The 18,923-nt window shown below is 40.5% G+C and overlaps 2 protein-coding genes across 2 annotated transcripts; one reads left to right on the top strand and one right to left on the bottom strand.

The window, feature by feature from the left end:
* Window positions 1-7,949: 7,949 nt before the first annotated feature.
* On the top strand, window positions 7,950-15,394 carry adra1d (adrenoceptor alpha 1D). Its single transcript, XM_069666056.1, has 2 exons — window positions 7,950-8,975; window positions 14,018-15,394. Exons 1-2 carry the CDS (start codon window positions 8,018-8,020, stop codon window positions 14,566-14,568), a joined length of 1,509 nt encoding a protein of 502 aa, XP_069522157.1. The 5' UTR covers window positions 7,950-8,017; the 3' UTR covers window positions 14,569-15,394.
* A 2,452-nt stretch (window positions 15,395-17,846) lies between these two features.
* Window positions 17,847-18,923, bottom strand: LOC138594909 (5-hydroxytryptamine receptor 4). Its single transcript, XM_069666185.1, has one exon. It carries the CDS (start codon window positions 18,921-18,923, stop codon window positions 17,847-17,849), a length of 1,077 nt encoding a protein of 358 aa, XP_069522286.1.

Consider the following 18,923-nt stretch of genomic DNA (forward strand, 5'->3'; position numbering starts at 1 on the left):
ACATGTCTTTGGACTGTGGGAGGAAGCCGGAGTCCCCGCAGGGAACCCACGCATGCACGGGGAGAACATGCAAACTCCACACAGAAAGGCCCCCTACGTCCAAACCGGGATTCGAAACAAGGACCTTCTAGCTGTGAGGCAACAGTGCTAGTGCTAACATGAAGTAAATAAAAATAAATATGAGAATTTTACTTACTAACTGGAGCACTCACTTTTGTGATGAACCGCCAATCCATATGCTATGTCTAATATTTATTTTTTTAAAATCCCCTAAAGCTGCAGTAGGTAAGATGGTGAAGAGAGCGGACTTTGCATCAAAATTTGAAAGGTTACAACCTCCAGGTCCCTCCCCCTCTCCTGGGGGTTAGGGACTTGGCTCCAAAGCCCTCCCCGCAGAGGAGACTGTCATACAGATGCAGGCTAGTAACCACGACAACTGAAGAAGCCAGGTATATAAATATGGCAGCGTTTGATTGACAGCAGCCTGAGAGACAGCTCGGCTCTGATTGGTTGTTGTGTTCCGTCATGGTGGATTTTTGCAAATGCCATTAGGAGCAGTAGGAGGAGGATTTTTTCCCACAGATTCTCTCTCTCACGTACTACTACATGTTTAAAGTGACAGTTTTAACAAATATGACAAAAAGTTAGTTTTAATAATGTTACCAACTTAACCTTTGAAGGCATCAACAACACAAACGTAGCTGAGATGTCAAGTTCAGCAACTGTAATTAGCTGAGGGGACACCTAGCAAACAGCCAGCGGCCTCCACCTGTCACTTAAAGCGACCAGCCTCCTTATTATGCATAACTGTAAGCCTTAATATGATTCACATAGGTGACTTATTTCAAAATCTCGGGAAACTAAGCTGTAGTGACATTAAGCTGTTTAAGGGCCCGATCAGACAGAACGCGTTTAAGCAGCTGGGCGCCTCGCGTTTTTGAGGAAACCTCGAGTTGAAAAAACCTCAACTCAAAGCAGAAATTAGTGTTTTCTCATTGTCCAATCGGATGAAAGGAGAGGAGGGCCTTCTGTCAGTTTACAATATAACGGTTAGGTTGATGACAGCTAATGATTCGGTGGTTGCCTTAACAACAGTAGAAAAAAAAGCCGCCCCCAGCTGCAATACGCGTTCTGTCTGATGGGGCCCTAACTCTGCTGTAAATCTGGTCAATTTAATATGGGCCTATAGAGATTGACTCACTCTGGAGCCAGCCTCAAGTGGCCATTCAAAGAACTGCAGTTTCTGACACTGGTTAATTTTCCAGTCCCTCATTGTGCTGCCTGGACTTTCCAGAGAATGTCTTATATTCTGACAGCATCCCAAGTGATTCAGATTCTCCCCTGTGGTGCTCTGGTCACTGTCAGGTCAAGTGCAGTGGCCTCTAAAAATCTCACATGCAACTGACAGTCATAATATGATTAGCATTCCACCGCTTTAATGGTACCCGAGTCCTTATTTGACGCTGTTTTCAATCATTCACGAGCTTAGGGTCACAAAATACACTCATCTTTCACCTAGCTTACCTGAGTGTCAGAATTCATGAATTATTCATTTTATGAAGTCACTGAAATCATACAGAACGGTGCACGATGGAAAGCATCAAGCATCAATCAGATTTAAAATCAGATTAACAGGCTTTACTGCTCGCATCATTCAAATTAATATTCATGACCTTGCCTGAAAGGATAAAATTAAAAGCCAGAGATGAGAGCATTCTCATTATAAATAGTGCAATTATGTTCTCCATCTGTAGGCAGGTGTTTTCCTGTAATGTCATTAATCAAGCAGCGGTAAAAAGCGATAAATGCAGTGAACGCTGTGAAAAAAAGCAGCGAACGCAACACTGTCTGATAAGAGGGCTCTTTAAGGCCCATAACAAGGTGTTAGATCAACACTTTGAAATACAATCAGAGTGAGAAACATTTGATGCTGCACTGAGTGAGAAGTCCTTTCGATTTGCAGCACAAAGGTGGTTTCTAAATGTCTTCAGCATCTTAACACGTGCTGGTCCTCAGTCCTGGCAACAAAAGGTGACACACCGCAAAGCAGTGCGAGGAACTTTTGACCGTTTGACCTTTTCAAACATTTGAGCCTTTGAACAGTCGTGTATGAAGTGATATCAAAGCGCAACACGACTTGTGGCCGACTCAAACCCAGCTCTGCCGAGGACTGATAAGATGGCACACAGTCAAAGTCTAGGGCAGATTACCATATTGAGAGTCTGAGGGCACAGAGAGAGAGAGAGATGAGAGAGGGAGGGAGGGAGAGAGAGGCTAAGAATGTCTGTGCATATTCTGTATTTGGTTGCAATAATTATTTTGCTAACAATGACTTCCCATAGAAATGAGTTGACACATGCTCTCCTCCCTGATGTTCCATGAGCCATGTGCTGCAGCCAACATCACAACTTAGTCTGCTCATAAAGCAAGCATAGGCAATTTACATTAGAGGGATTTTTGCTATATCAGTTCGTATTCTCTATACACCCCAACAGTAATAGACAAATCACATGCTTTGACATATATTAAAGGAAGAAAAGCACATGGCTGTCACATGCCTAGAATAATCTACAGTACTTTTTCAGCAAGCTGCGGGAGCTTCTCAGCAAAAACAGACTGTGGAAATGACCTTTGGATACTCATAATAGCAGCAATAAAACACCTTTCACTGCAGTTTCAATGTCCTTATCTGTAGGAAATGTCACAGACATGAGAGATATAATTTCTTTTCACTTCAAACCTGCCTGTCTCAGTTTCAGATTTCTTTCTAAACTGAATATAAATGAAATCAATAACTCCTCCAGAATTTCCGAATTTAAAGAGTTTGTAATTGGTATTTTGCATTACGACAAACAATGTTACGATGTGAAAGTGTTAAAGTGATGAACAATGACCGTATATAAAGATGTACAAGGCGTCTCCACCTCCTCTAACTACACAAAGGAGCCAAAGTACTTGCTCATTTGGAGACAGATCGGCTTGTGGTCTTGACTTCTTGTCCCTTCTGCTAACCAAAACACACATTTAACTTACCGACAAAACAGATTCTTCACATCAGCTTGGTCTGCAGAAGAACAACTTCTTGCGTTGGTCTGAAACAGATACTCACAGTTATAGAAAAAAAAATAGAACTGATCGGCTGCACGTGCTGCATTTGTCAACAGAGCTGTCAATCATGACGTTGCATTCCTTTTAAAGCATCAAATAAATTAAAACTAAAATGAACACTTGGACTTAAATCAGCATGATAAGAACTATATCGACAGAAACCATGTTTGAGAAACATTTATTTGACATGTATTTTGATTTTATAGTTTGACTCATATCCCATCTGTTAACATGGAGGAGGCGGGCTTTATGACCTATACTGCAGCCAGTCAGAAGGGAGCTTCATCTTTTTGTACAGTGTATTTGATTTACGCACAGATAATTAGGATTTTAAATCCACAGCTAACAAGTTTGCCATCTTAACTCAAACAGTGTTGATGCATCAATGATTTGCTCACTGTAATAAATTCAAAGAATCATCAATCATAAATTGATATCTGAAACATCCTCTTTTTGACAGCCTAACGCTCTGTGCCATCAAAAACCTCTCCCTCTCCTCAATGGTTTGGCCTGAAGTTGGCTCTGCATGACTGGATTCGGCCCTCTCATAGAGAGGAGCAGCTGGGCTGGATGAGGTTGTAGCTTCTTTTCATATAAATCCAATAATGAGGATGTGCTTTGACAGCTGTGCAGACTCGACCCACCGTGACCAGAAACGGAGGAGCTGATGCCCACAGCCAGAGCACTGTCTCCAACATATCATAAAATGTGTGCTTTTAGCCAAACTAGCCCAGGAGTTGAATTGATGTCTGCTCTCCTTTTGCTCAGCTGGTATATTTATAGTCCCCAAAGATTCAATTGAATAGGTGATTTTTTCTTCTCTTATGTAACCAACATTTAGCCTAAAAGTTGGACTAATTTAAAGTGACCGTTTGCTCGGATTTTTGGACACTAAGTTGTATGAAATACATATAGTAGTGTAGTGGATGCAAAGCTATCTTACTCACCGAGTCCCGTGGTCGGAGTTCTGGCCGGTTCCGAACGTAGAATAAGTAGTTCCGGTGAGATGCCAGGGTCATGAAACCAAAAAGTTTTACCTGACAAAAACATGCAGGCAGTAGTGATCCATTTGTGTTTGCTTTCACAAATGGATTTAACGATCTAAAACCAAAGAAAGTCTGAGGAGTCAGACTTCTAACTATAGATACTGGGTGAAGCAGAAACAAGGCTGAGCAGGATGGCTCAAGCTGTCCGGAGACCACCAGGCTGCTGGGAGGGGTCAACACCCTCATCACTCTCTCTAGCTCTTCCTGTGAGGTGGGTTATAATGATGGCTACACAGGAACTTTCCGAGGGATAAGAGTGAGGTTGCATTTCAAAAGTCATTCAGCATAGAGACAGAAAGGAGCGGCAGGTAGAGGGATTACCATCATACCTCTCAATAATGGGAAGACAGGGCTCAGGTCGAAAAGATGGCCGAGCTTCCTGGGGCAAAGGAGAAGGCTGAGCAGGTGGAGTGGGCTTAGAGGGTCTTGAAAAGTGCCTTGTCGCACATGTAGTTCACAGCTGCTGCTCATGATCAAAAAGTCTTTTCCCTTGGGCACGGAGACCTGAGCGAACAGTGTCTTCCTCTGCTGAGAAACTCAAATGCAGAGGAAAATCCAGAACACAAAATCCAGTTAGCAAGAAAAGTTCTTCAGTCAGCGAGGGCAGAATAATCCAACAGGGGTAATCCACAAAAACCAAAGTCCAAAAATCCAGAGTTCAAAGACCGGGCAAGCAAACACAAGGAAATCAAGGCTGGAAAGCATGAACACACAAGGGTGACAATGACAATCTGGCAAAGGGTGTTTTGAAAACACAGGGTATAGGCTGGACTAATTACCAATGGGACACAGGTGTAGGGAAAAAACTGGCGGGTAACTGAACAAAGGCAGGAAGTAATACTAGACAGAATGCACAAAATAAAACAGGAGGTCAACACAGAACAAATGAAAACAAACAATCGGGGCACACAGAACATTACAGTGTGTCCAAAAACCCAAACTATCCCTTTAAACCCTTCAATTCATGTAAGGTTACATGATTATATTGGGGAAAAAACACACCTCAAGATTTATACTCCGTGGCAATTTTTACTCAGTTTGTCATCCAGGAGGTACTGTTCCTTTTAAGTTTAAAATAAAGGTTTATAATAAGGTTGGGGTGGCGTGTCATCATGTCAGCAAATGTCATGATGATGCTATGATCTTTCTGTTTAAAGAAAAAGTTAAAAGGAGGAAGGAGGAGGTTTTACGAGGTAGCATCAGCGACGAGATAAAAGCAGAGATTGACTGAAGAACAAAAAATGTAACTGTGTTCATAGTACATTTATTAATCTTACATGTCGTAGATACGTAACCTCATTGCGGAGCATCATGCAAATAGCTGGAATGTTAAAAAATGAATAAAAAATACTAGTATCAAAGACAAATAGCAACTTTGAAGACAGGGCCTGCCAGAATCAACACATAGTGAAGGTTTCTCACAACTGCTTTGAAAAAAATGTTGGCATTGACTGTTGTTTTTGCAAAATAGTCCAATATTTATGTTCTAAGGTCAACCAGCAAAGTTATTTCAAATGTTCTGATGTCTAATTGGCAATACAACTATTTTTTACATGAAGCTTGAGCATAAGTTCAGTCAGGAAGACTATATTTTTGCATGCTGGTTCATATCACATACCGTTCTGGTCACGCTCCCCTCATGCATGCTCGCTCTTATTTTCCTGCACTCATCAGCTGTTCTCATCACCTGGTCACATCTGTCCAACAGCACTGCAACACGCCCTCATTGTTAGCTCATATTGTTGCTGTCTATTTAAATACTTACTCTTCTCTGCCTCCAGTTTATTCGTGCCATCGTTATGCGTGACCCTCCACCTTCCCATCACTGCCTAGTCTTCGCAGATTCATCATCTCATCAGCCAACACCTCTGCCACCAGTGTCTGGCCTACAGTGGGGACATATATCTTGCATCTGCTCAGGGCCGACACCCCTTCATCACCATATTTCCCTCTAGAGTCCAAGCGCCAAAGACCTCTGACCATGATTCATTACCACATCATCATTGTAAAATAAATGTTCTCCCTTACTTCATTTACTTGTCTCTCCTGATTGAACTGCCCAGACGCACAACCTCCAGCATATACAGTGTGGGTATGAACTTTTGCCCTTGGTTAAAGCACTATAACTAGTACAATAGAGACAGAGATACTGAGGTGTATTCATAGACCTTAGCTGAGATTTTTTTTGTGCAATGATTTGAACACAAAGGAAGTTTGTCTAAAACTAAAACCACTCTGGCTGTCGATCAATATGCTTATTATTACAGTAACTCGTGAGAAAGATAGATGATTTTGCAGGACAAATTGCAAGAAACTGCAATATGTACAATTTGTGGTTCAGGCAATTACACCATTTCCTTCCAAATTAGAGATGATGAGAAAACCCCAATCAGCAGGGAACAATCAGAGTTATGCACGCAACAATAGTCCAATCTCAGCAGAAATGATAGTCTTCTATGAAAATGGGATTTGATTGACTTCTTAGATACAGTAATAATAGAACAACACGGCCGCAAGGCCGCTTCGATTACTTCTATGTATCATAACTACACAAAGACAGAGCAATATGTCACAACACACTAAGCTGTTGCAGACAAACCTGACTGGTGTTTTCCCAGGCAGGCCTTGTTTGTCCGCTCTGTGACTCTGCCTCTTGACCTCTCCTCTCCTCCGGGCTCCCTGGTGGTTTGTCCAGGCCTGTCCCTCGACTGAAGCTATGCACACACGGCCCGGGGATGGCAGCTGCAGTGTCCCTGGGAAACTTCACAGCTTCGCCCCCAGGCGCTCAGTAGTTTACTCTGGTAGTCCGAGCTGGCTTGTTGTTGCCCCAGGCTGTTTAGATAATCTGATTGATGCTGCTTTGTCTTGTCTTTGCGAGATGGGTTAGGGGTCGTGTCGGGTAGCCAATTTAGAGAGTTTCTTTTTTTCTCCCCCCCTTTTTTTCCTGTATACTATATTTTTCCATTAAAGTGTTATAAAACATCACCATGCACATATACAGCAGCTGACAAACAAGAAGTGGTGATGCAGTGCATTGACTACTTTTTCCTGGATGGAGGACATTGTCATCCTGGAATACACCACTCCTACCAGGATAGAAATTGATTAATTAAATTTGGACTCAACTCAAAATCAAAATCAGACTCAACTGGGCCATTGTATGATGCAGTTCACCTGTGTGGAAGAATTTAGTCTCATGTCTGCTGATCCAAAGTTCTGAGACATTTAACACTCCTTAGAAATAAAGAAATGAAAAGTGGGCGACCAGTTTCAATCGAATATTTGATTTATTGATATCTTTATTTCGATAAACACAATAACAGTAGATTTACATACATAAGAATAACTACAAATTCAACAAAAAATTACATGTACTTAAAGAAGTCGGATGACGTTTACACTTGCGCAATTATGTGTCATGTAGGTCGTGACTACATTTAAAGTGGGGCTCTCTTTTGGAGACCGTGAACGCAACAGTCAATATGTGACGTGTGGGTGGAGCTGTGGGTTCAGACCTGCTGTACCAGCTCTGACTCTGTGATCAGTTACAAAGGATGCCACCAGTGGAACACCAGCGCATGGAGGGAACGCGTGGAAAGTGGTTCTTTACTCACTCAAAAGTTGAACTCAATGGGAGAGTATTTTTGCTCATGCAAACAACAGCTTCCTTACCATGCATGACTTACATGTAGTTATTTTGGTTTTTCCTCATGTTTCGAGTATTCTTCGTTTAAAGTGTGGCAAATTGTGACTGCGAGGACGCCTTCTTGATTGTCTTGCTCGTGATAGAGCCGAAAAACAATGCCGGACACACTGCACTGTATAGAAAACAAACTCTAAACTTCTCTTTATGGCGTTTCAAAATGACAGACTCTAACTTGAGGAACGAAAGCAACGATGGGATTTTATTTGCTGAAGCTTTTAACGGATCTATTGTGGACCCAACATCTCCAAACGACAGCACCACGACCTGCAAGAACTTCACAATGGATTCACAGGTTGTCGGTGTTGGGGTCTTTCTCTCCGTTTTTATTCTGTTTGCAATTGTTGGAAACATTTTGGTTATCCTGTCTGTGGTGTGCAATAAACATCTGCAGACTGTCACAAACTTCTTTATTGTAAACTTAGCTATGGCGGACCTGCTCTTGAGCATTATCGTGCTGCCTTTCTCTGCCTCTCTGGAGGTGCTGGGCTGCTGGGTGTTCGGCCGGGTTTTCTGCAACATCTGGGCAGCGGTGGATGTGCTCTGCTGCACCGCATCCATCCTCAGCCTCTGCATCATCTCCGTGGACCGGTACATAGGGGTTAAATACTGCCTGAAATACCCCAGTATTATGACAGAGAGGAAGGCAGTAGCTATTTTGATCCTACTTTGGGTGTTATCCACGGTTATTTCTGTCGGACCGCTTCTGGGATGGAAGGAACCGCCGCCTGTGGACGAAAGCATCTGCAGCATCACAGAGGAGCCGGGCTACGCGCTCTTCTCCTCCCTCTTCTCTTTCTACCTCCCGCTCATGGTCATACTCTTCATGTACTTTAGGGTCTATGTGGTGGCACGCAGGACTACTAAGAGCCTGGAAGCGGGCGTCAAACGGGAGAGAAATAAGTCGATGGATGTGGTGCTCCGGATACACTGCCGCAGCGTGCTGGAGGACGCGCGCACTACCAGCGCGAAAGGTAGCAAAAACCACCCGTTCAGAAGTTCGCTCTCAGTGCGGCTGATGAAGTTTTCCAAGGAGAAAAAGGCTGCTAAAACCCTCGCCATCGTTGTGGGGATGTTCATCTTGTGTTGGCTGCCTTTTTTCTTCTTTCTGCCCATGGGTATGTCTTACAACTTTGTGTCCCCTGTGCTCCAAAATACTTCAAGCAAATCCATAAAATGTTAACATTTAATGCCTTTAAGTCATCTGCTTGAATGCATAATTACGCACCGAGAATAAGAGGAGGAATGTTAATCGTTTGCAGGGATATTTTCTTCCGAATTCATTTATTATCAATTTCAGTAGGCTATTTAAAGCCTATGCGTCATAGGAGTGATTCAACTTTTTTTTTTTTCTCGCCTGCAAAACCTCCAAAACGACGTACATCTCTATAAATAACTTGCTGCAGACACAAGCCAGTAATAAACCAAAAAACTACAGTCTAAAATAAGAGCATCAACAGTAAGATTTTGCAGGAAACTGATGAACAAAAACAAACAAGCTGGATTAAAGTCAGCGTATATTTTAAGGACAGGAGGGGTGTCAAAACACTGAGACTGTATGATTATTATAAAAACAAGTCTTTTGCTCAGAAAAGGTCAAATGCAAAGAGACCATTAACATGGCTTGTTTTCATGCCTGTCATTTTTCCTGGGAGCACTATTTGTTCAGATGGCTTGTATCAGATTTTTAAAGGAGCAGTCATAATAGACTGACATTCTTCACTAATGAGCTCTCTCAGGAAGCTGCCCATACCGAATACCAGCTCCAGTGCATATGCTACCTGATTAGATATAAGAGTCTCACAAGCAAATGACTCAAAGGTGCTGTATCTGTTTGTTAAGGCTTTTATTTGACTGTCAATATTTGTAGCTTACCTGTGAGTCTTGGAAAACCAAATAATTGCGCCATGGATTTAAAATGTTGATGTCAATTTCAGCCCAGCATAAATAGGATTGGAAATAGTCTCAGTAGATTGTTGAAAATGCCTTTCAGTGGGGACAACCAATAAAAGACATAGTAGCTGCACATAAATCAAACTGAGGAATGCAACTTGCATATTAAGCTGCATTTACAGAAAGCGATTGTATTATCACACTGATGGTGGCCTCATGAATTTTAATTCTGCATATATTTCACATTATTCAATGGAAAAGCCATCATGGACGAATGACCGGTATTTCATCAGGTGTAGCACTCACAGCACTCTCAATCCTGCTGCACCCTCCAAAGGTATTGCATGAAATTATTGGAGCAAAGTCTGCAGGGAGAAAGTATAAGTTCAGGAAATATTAAATGAGCGCTGCTAATCACTCAATGGGAGTGAAAAGGGCAAGTTTATTTGTATCCAGAAAGCTTAACTTACAATCCCTGGCCCTGCTTAGCCATCCTCACTCAGTCAGACAGATAGATGCTGCTACCTTGCAGAGACATCATTAATGCGTAACCTTTCGTTCAGAGGCAGATGTACTTTCAGCACCTCATGTGCCATTCAGGCCCTTTCTATGTGATGATGTAAATCTAGACAGAGTAGTCTGACTCATTTCAAGCTCCAGGGAGAGCGCCCTAACACCATTTGTTTAAATTAGTGCAGCAATCTCGTGAATATGTTTTTGTTATTGCCAGAAAATGATGGAATAAAGAAAGACTTTTAGACTTAATTTGAATGGTGTCTGTCTCTTAGGGTAATGGCTAAAACATCAAGGGCAGCCAAACTGCACAGCAAACATACAGCAGAATAGCTGTTTTATAGGAATCATCCAACACTTTTATTTGGTTTTATGTGGACTTAATGCCATAAAATAGACATTCACGTGTATTGTACTTGTTATTGAAGAACTATTAGCTATCTCTTTTTAAAGGACAAGTCTGGAGATATCATAAACTTTCTCATTTAGTCAAGTCCTATTTTCGGAGTCCAAAACCAACGATGAATTTACGTGACTTACAAGTTTTGCCTGTGAAAGTCTTCTGTATGTTATTTTATCATAATGCCTAAATTGCTGCATATTTGCGAACAAATATTAGAAACACATCAATGAGCCACACCATTGCATTGGGCGACAAGGTTATTAATTGTGATGAATATGTAGACGGTAAGTGGACTGCACTTATAAAGCCCCTTCCTCGTCTTCAGCCCACTAAAGGCCCCTTTACACTATATGTCACATTCAGCCTTTCATACAAACATTCAGTTGCTAAAGCAGAGGCGTTCAATATCGTGCCCTAGGATACTTTGGCATGTAGATTTAGAGGAGCTGGGGATCAAACCACCAACCTCCAATTGAAGGGCGACACACTATACCTCTGAGTCACAACTGTTTATATGTATACTAACAGCATATTGGCAGCTGCAACGATTCCAGCAAAGAGACTATTTTCTCATGTTGGAGTTTATTTTACTCTAAAACCTACTGTTCCCAGCTTTTGCAGAAAATGATTATGCCTTTAAAATATTTAAATATACATGCATGATCTGTTTTGAAAGATTAACGTCTTAAGTAGAAAGAAATGAGCTGTGGCTGATAGCATAAAAGTGTATAGAAATGTACTAATTCATCGTTGGATTTGGTCTTTCATGGAATTTACTGACAATTGCAAAAATATCACTTTAAGAGTATGCCAATATCTGCTTTAATACTGAGAGTTTTTGCTAATATAAGGCCATCACCTTACGCAATCTGATCAATATGCCTTACTACAAAGGCATAGCAAATTTACACTGAACTACAGTTTGATCTTTTGTGGCCATATGTTGATGGTGTTATAAAAAGCCAGGCATCAAATGGTGACCTTCACATGAAACGTTAAATGTCAGGGAGATAATTCCCTAAGCTCTGTTACTGAGGACTCATAAGGGGTCTGCCTGCTCTCACAATAGAGCCATCACAAAATTTTGTCTGAGAAATTGGAAAGGTTCCCCTGACTCCTTGGCTGGGTTTAATGTGTATTCAAATCCTTAGTTTGTAACTTGGCCCTATGATTTGTATAAAAGCCAATTTAAACTTTTAAAAATATGACATACTAAGATAATAAGATAAGAGTTGTTGTCGTGGTGTTGTGGTGCTGCGTCAGAGTGATTAATCACTTGCTGCCTATAAAAAATGATGTCATTTCAGTGAGAAGAATCAATGGCAAACATCTCTGCCTTTGACCTCTTAACTCATCTGAATGTTTAATGTGATGAGTCAGATTTTGTATTCAACATAAGTAAAGGTAAAGAAAAAGCCATTTAGGAGTGTGCAATGTGCATGCTGCAGAAAAAGTTAAAAGTAACAGTGAGAACTGTTATTATTCAGTTTTTGTTTCAGATTAAAGGGCACAAGCCTCCTGCAATACCACCAAGCCATTACTTTTTAAGTCACATGCAAGCCATTTTATACATTTCTACATTGTTGAAACAGAATCAAACTGAAAATGGACTTCTGGGCCCAGCGAGTGCAGACTGTTGCCTCTGTGTCCAGGGTCAATACCGTGTTAGAGATCCAAGCCTGCAGGGACGACAAGAATAAATCGAATGTGATTGGAAGAAGGCAATGTCCCATGAAAAACAGCATTTTGATAGCAAGCTGTACAGAAAGCAGAACAACACTTTTTACACAAAAATGTTATGTTCTCATTTACACTACGTTACCAGTTGACCTTAATAGGTTGTGTTTTTGTTGCAGTTTTTACGCTATAATGTCTCACAAAAGTCTTAGCTGTTCATTGTTAAAGCTCTATCACCCTAAAGGAAGCTGACAAAAGGGATATTTTAAGTCCTCCAAGGCTGGGTTCACTATCCTTTCAATACTGATGACAAAGACAGGCTTTGTATAAGCCACATGCTAATGAAGTGAACATGCCTTACATAAAGAATTAGACTGCTACACTGTACAGTCTCTGCCAACTCATTTAAGCTCGTGTATATTCTACCTTGATCCCAAAGAGAGCATACTCCCTGTTAAAAGTGAATGGAAATCCCAATTATGTTGTGCATATGGTGACAGTTGTGCATTAATGAAGATAATTTAAATACCTCTTATAAATTTCATATCCTGCTCTACATTTTTTCATATTACTGAAGAGACAGCTAAATGTGTGCAACCTTTGAGTCCAAGACAAATTTCCCTACAGGGTCAATAAAGTATATCGTATCATATCGTATTGTGTCGTATTGTAACATCACATACCGTACCGTATCGTATCATATTGCATCGTTTCGTAACGTGTCGTGTTATATCGTTCGCATCGTAACATTACATACCGTACCGTGTCGTATCATATTGTATCGTGTCATATCGTATTGTATCGTGTCGTATTGTATCGTACGTACTGTATCGTATCGTATTGTATCGTAACATTACATACCGTTTCGTATCATATTGTATCGTATTGTATCGTACCGTACCGCATAGTGTCGTGTCATATCGTATCGTATTGTATCGTACATACTGTATCGAATCGTATTGCATCGTATCGTAACATTACATACTGTACCGTATCATATTGTATTGTACTGTACTGTACTGCACCATACCGTATCGTATTGTATCATGTCATATCGTATTGTATCGTACGTACTGTATCATATCGTATCGTATCATAATAGTACATACCGTACCGTATCGTATCATATTGTATTGTACTGTATCGTATCATACCATATCGTATCGTATCGTATCGTATCGTATCCTATCGTATCATATCGTATTGTATCGTACTCAAAAGGATTAGAAAGAGTTTTGTCCATCATGGGGGCTTGTGGCTCTAAATATATATACTGTATTTGTCCCATTAATTCAAGTCCACAAAATGTCAGAATCTCTTGTGTTCTCATAAATAAACTCAACCAAACAGCTGCTGCTGCACAATACATCATTATAAAAGTAAATACCCTACTGTCAGAAGGGTGAAAAATGTCTTTCAGTGGCAAAATAACATACAGCATTGTGTGTAGTGTATTGATCAAACAGCAGTAAAGTAGATCCACTATTTCAGTGTTTTCCTATTTATAAAGTTCAAATAATTCCAATTCTAGATTGAGAAAATACCCTACAGCCTCATTTTATAAAATAAGTCAAATGTTGCGGATAATACAAATCTCTTGTAACTCTACTTGTATTGTGCATATACTTAAAGTTTATATTGCATATACTCACCAAAATGTCCATCTCCTTCCAGGCTCCTTCTTCCCAGCACTGAAGCCCTCTGAAACTGTCTTCAAAGTGATCTTCTGGCTGGGCTACTTCAACAGCTGCATCAACCCCGTGATCTACCCCTGCTCCAGCAAAGAGTTCCAGCGGGCCTTCACCCGGCTACTTCGATGCCAGTGCCACAAAAGACAGAGAGTCCTGCGTCGCTTCTATGACCAGAGTTGGCGGACAGCTGTCAAAGGAATGACAAAGGATCAGATGGGAGACTATAAACCCGGCTACCCTGTGCACGAATCCTTTGGCAACTCTTTGTTTCATAAGGGGAAAGGGCGCTCGCTCGGTTTAAAAAGGTGGAGCCTGTTTCCACCTCTGCAAAAGTCCTCCTTCCATCTCAAAGAGAAAGTGAATAATCTGTCAAATAAAATCAAAGGCGGGACAGGAAAAAGCAGCACACCTGCAGTGGGCCGGATTGATATAGTAGATACAGTCTCTATGGGGATTTACAACTCCTGTGAGCAGAGCGGTTATCAGTTCTATGATCTGGCAGATTGCTACGGCCTGAAAGAGACTGACATTTAGAGGGGCCACGAGAGAATATTTTATTTATTTTCAAGGGGTCGTATTGGAACAACATGCAAGAGAGAGACTCTGATAGGGCATAATTTTGTGTTCACAAAGTATCTGAGAATCAAAGCTGCCGTCCCGGAATGATGGCTTGATCCCAGCACAAACATGACGAAAACTTTATCTCAGTCCTTCATTCCCATCATGTTTATTTGGATCAAACCTCTTGTGAGCTGCTTACAGACACATTTTGGAAGCAAATCCTTGGACTTAATTTAAGTGCTCTCACTTGGAGGAAATGTGCATTGACAATGAACAGCCAACAATTGACATTTGTATGCACTGTCTGCTTTTGAAATTAGTCTTATTATTACTGTATAATGTTTTCCTTTGAATTTTATATGAGACAGTCTTTAAGTATTGGCCAGGTGACACTGTGCAATGACTTTATTTCTTTGTCATCAGCTGATTTTCAACCAAAAAATATAGGAAATATTTTACGCTCTAACAGAGCAAAGGTGGATTTTTTTACTGTTGCCTGATGTCCGGATGTAATCAAATGAAACATTACGGAATGATTTATGATACTTTATCATCCATTTTTCTGTTTTGACAAAGCATTGTGAAGAGTCCAGCTAAGAATAAAGATGCTGCAGAGTATTTATTATAACTAGTGGGTTTATGAGTAAACTTGGCATTGATATGTGTATGAATAATAATCCATGAGTCTACCTTGCCCAAATGTCTGTAATTTTGCATTTCCAAGTGAGTGCTAATGTGAAACCAACATGCTTTTTTTTTGGTATTTTATGATGTTATGTTTGTTTATGTGAGATGAACGGCAAAATAAAAATGGAGAGAAACAAAATTGAGAGAATACCTCATTGTTTAGCAGTCATGGTTTACAAAAAAAAGCAAATGTCCAGCAGATGGCACTATTGTTTTGGTTATTTTTGCCTTTTAATCATGCAAAAATACCAATGAAATTGACGAAAAAAGATACGTGTATCTTAGGAATTCAAAGAGAGTGAGAATAGTGGCGAATACAATTTAATTGTTCCTGTTTTTAGCCTCATTCCAACCAAGAGTTCACTCAAATCTTCTCTTGACCTGGAGGAAACTTAAAATTAATTTCTAACGTTTTTTTAACTGTATTATCTTTCAGCATCCCATAAAGAACACAATCTGCTGGTAACTGCTCACACTGGGGTATGAGGTATGAAACTAAGCACCAATTACTGCAAGTATATGGTATGCACTTTGAAAAGCTAGACATAAATGGTAGAAATGCATAAAAATGCAAATCCAATATAGACCAAAAAAAAAACATAGTTCATTGGTATGGCTCAAATGCTTTTTTATGCGGTCTGAAAAATAACACAAAGAAACATTTTTCATTTATTCTCTCTGACCCGTCTGTCCCTGAAAAAGAAAAAGAACTAAAAAAACAATATCTGCCCAGCGTGTTTTTTTTTTCAACTGAATCACAATAGTCCCTTGTTTCTATTACAAAGTTTGTTCAGACATTCAAGGCTTACAGTCTTTCCAAGCACAAGAGACAGCCACTGCCTTGACTCCCAATTGTGTACTGCTGCTAATACTTGAACCATATTTGCCTTTGACTCTGGCTTAAAGCTGATAAACAGACAGAAGGTGATTCCTGAACTATCTCGTGCAAGACTAATTTGCTATGCACTCTGGGTATTTGGTTTCTCTATATCTTGTAGGATTAGTTAAAAAAGAGTGTACAGGAGCTACACAAGTCAGGCACTAGCAGAAACTATATAATGAGTTCCAGGGTTGTTCTAGTTACCCTTTTGTTGTTTTTAGTTGTCAGCCGATGTGATTGGTATGTAGCCATGAAAACACAAACCTTTGCTTGGTCTTAGATAGCCGGGTTAGATTGACTGCATTTTTGGCCTTACAGCTAAACCTTTTGAGCATAATAGCCAATATCCACAGTGCTGACAAACCAAAAATAAAGACATAGCTAAAATAACACTATGAGATTTTTGAAGAGATTTAAGTTATATAAGCAATGTAGTAAGAGTGGAGGAGTGGAAGAGAAAGACGAACAAGTGTAAAATTAAAGTAAGAACAAGCATCTCACACCCTACCTGTCACCATCTCTCCTATCCACCAGTTCATCAGGATGTATTTATTATCCCGCCATTATCTGAATCCACAAGCTTCACCTCTCTGGTTTTTCCTCCTTCTGAAACTGAGTGAGACATGCAAACAATCATTTATTATTATTACAACCGTGAATTAAAACAGGTTGACTATGGTTTGGAATCAATCAGTAAAAGTCAAAAGGAAGAGCGAGATTCAAGTAACAATGAGGTTTTTACCTGAGTTTTAATTTCCATACTCCTGGAGTTTCATGTACACCTTTAACGTGGTCCTTCCTCCTTGCACGTCTTCCTACTTTCCATAAAAACTTGTATGTATTGTACATGTCTGTGGTTTTATCTTCCTTCTTACTCAACATTTTATAGTCAGATATTTCTATTTGTGGGTCCTTTCTGTTCTGACATCCTCCAGGACCTATTTAAAACTTCCCTTAGAAAAACAGAAACCATTTTCAAAATGAACATACATTGGTTTTAATAGATACAAATTGGCCAACTTTAACATGGAAACATAAACATGATATAGGGATACACTGCCACTGCAACCATCCTACAATTTTTTTCTTAAAGGTATATTAAGTTGGATTTTCCTAGAAAAATAAAATATAGACTTTTACAAATATAATATAATATAAATCATCACTTATGGGCCTCTTTACATGTGTGTTGGTGAGTGTGTGTGCAGACCCTTGTGAGACCCTCTGCATCTATTCTGTTGTTTTGCTTTGCACGGGACGTTTTCAGGAGGGGCCTACTTATTATACCTTTAAGTTTAAAACCACTTTTGTGCAGAAATGTCAACCAATATCACCAATATGCATGTGAAAATATTCCAAAGCAGCTTGCAAGTTATTATACTGAAAAAAGGGTCTTTTTAATGTCTCACAATCAAACTGTTTGTGCCAAAGAACACACTGCCTTAACATGAAAGACAAAAAAGGTGATTTAAATGTCATGGTTGGAGCCATAGTTGGGGGTACTCCCACCGCACAAATAATTATATTTCTTAGTAATTCACACATATTTTTCAGGCAGTTGATGTTGATTTAAAACTGTTCAAATAATGTCGTTGAGACATAACAATGCAGCCCTTACTAAACTATTTAGTATTATTACTTATTATTTTATGCCTGCACAAAATATACAGATACAATCTTTATTTCATCGTTTATCTGCACGGCCATTCGCTTCTTTCCTAGTGTGCGATAGCTCCATCCCAGGCGAGGATCCGGGCAGACATACCCTGCAGCCTATGAACATGAGGAAAGCCCTACGGAAGGAGCGGTTGAAGAAGCCATACAGGAAGGGATTTAGAGATGAGTTGATATATCCTAGCCAGAGAAATATATCCCAGACAACCACCTCTGTGCTGTATTCAATGAAGGGGTCTACAATGTTGACTGTGAAGAAGGGCATCCAGAAGAGAAGGAACACTCCCATGATGATACCCAAAGTTTTTGCCGCCTTTTTCTCCCGCCTCATAGTGTTTCGATGCCTTTGTTTCTTACTTGAGTCTTTTCCCACTCCAGATGCCATCTGACTTTCCATGGCGCTGATCTGCATGGCCTGCCGTTTGGCAGCTTTGTAGATCTTCCAGTAGGCTACTAACATGATGGCCATTGGAAAGTAAAAGGCTACCAAGGAGGCCATGACAGCGTAAACGCGGTTGACCAAGAACACGCAAACATCCTCAGGGAGCAGGATGTTTACACCGGCAATATGAAGGTTGAGCATTATGGGAACAAAGGAAATTAGCATGGGAACAGCCCAACACACAACAATAAGAAGAGTTACCCGACTGCGCGACATCTTAAGAGAGTACACTAGCGGATTGCAGACAGCGTAGTAGCGGTCGAAAGCAATGCAGCTGAGATGGAATATGGAGGAAGTGCATAGCATGACATCTAGGCTTGAGTGTAGCCCACAAAAAAGTACGCCAAAATACCAGCATCCCTCCACAGTCCGAATCATGCTGTAAGGCATCACCACCAGTCCAACGAGGCAGTCGGCCACTGCCAAGGACATGACGAAGGAGTTGGTGGGCGACTGCAACTGCTTGAAGTAGGCGATGGACAAGACGACCAGGAAGTTGCCCACCACTGTGCAGACAATGCCAACTGTGAGGAAGGCATAGAGGAAAATGCGAGTGGCCTGGTTCCTCAATGTAGTACAGGATAGAAGTTCATTCTGAAGAGATGTGTTAGCATCTCCAAGAAATCCCAAGCTTGCATTATCCAT

This window comes from Semicossyphus pulcher, unplaced genomic scaffold (assembly GCF_022749685.1).
Source record: "Semicossyphus pulcher isolate SPU_LCO1_2020_fin unplaced genomic scaffold, fSemPul1.0.p SCAF_17, whole genome shotgun sequence".
In the NCBI taxonomy this organism is placed as follows: domain Eukaryota; kingdom Metazoa; phylum Chordata; class Actinopteri; order Labriformes; family Labridae; genus Semicossyphus; species Semicossyphus pulcher.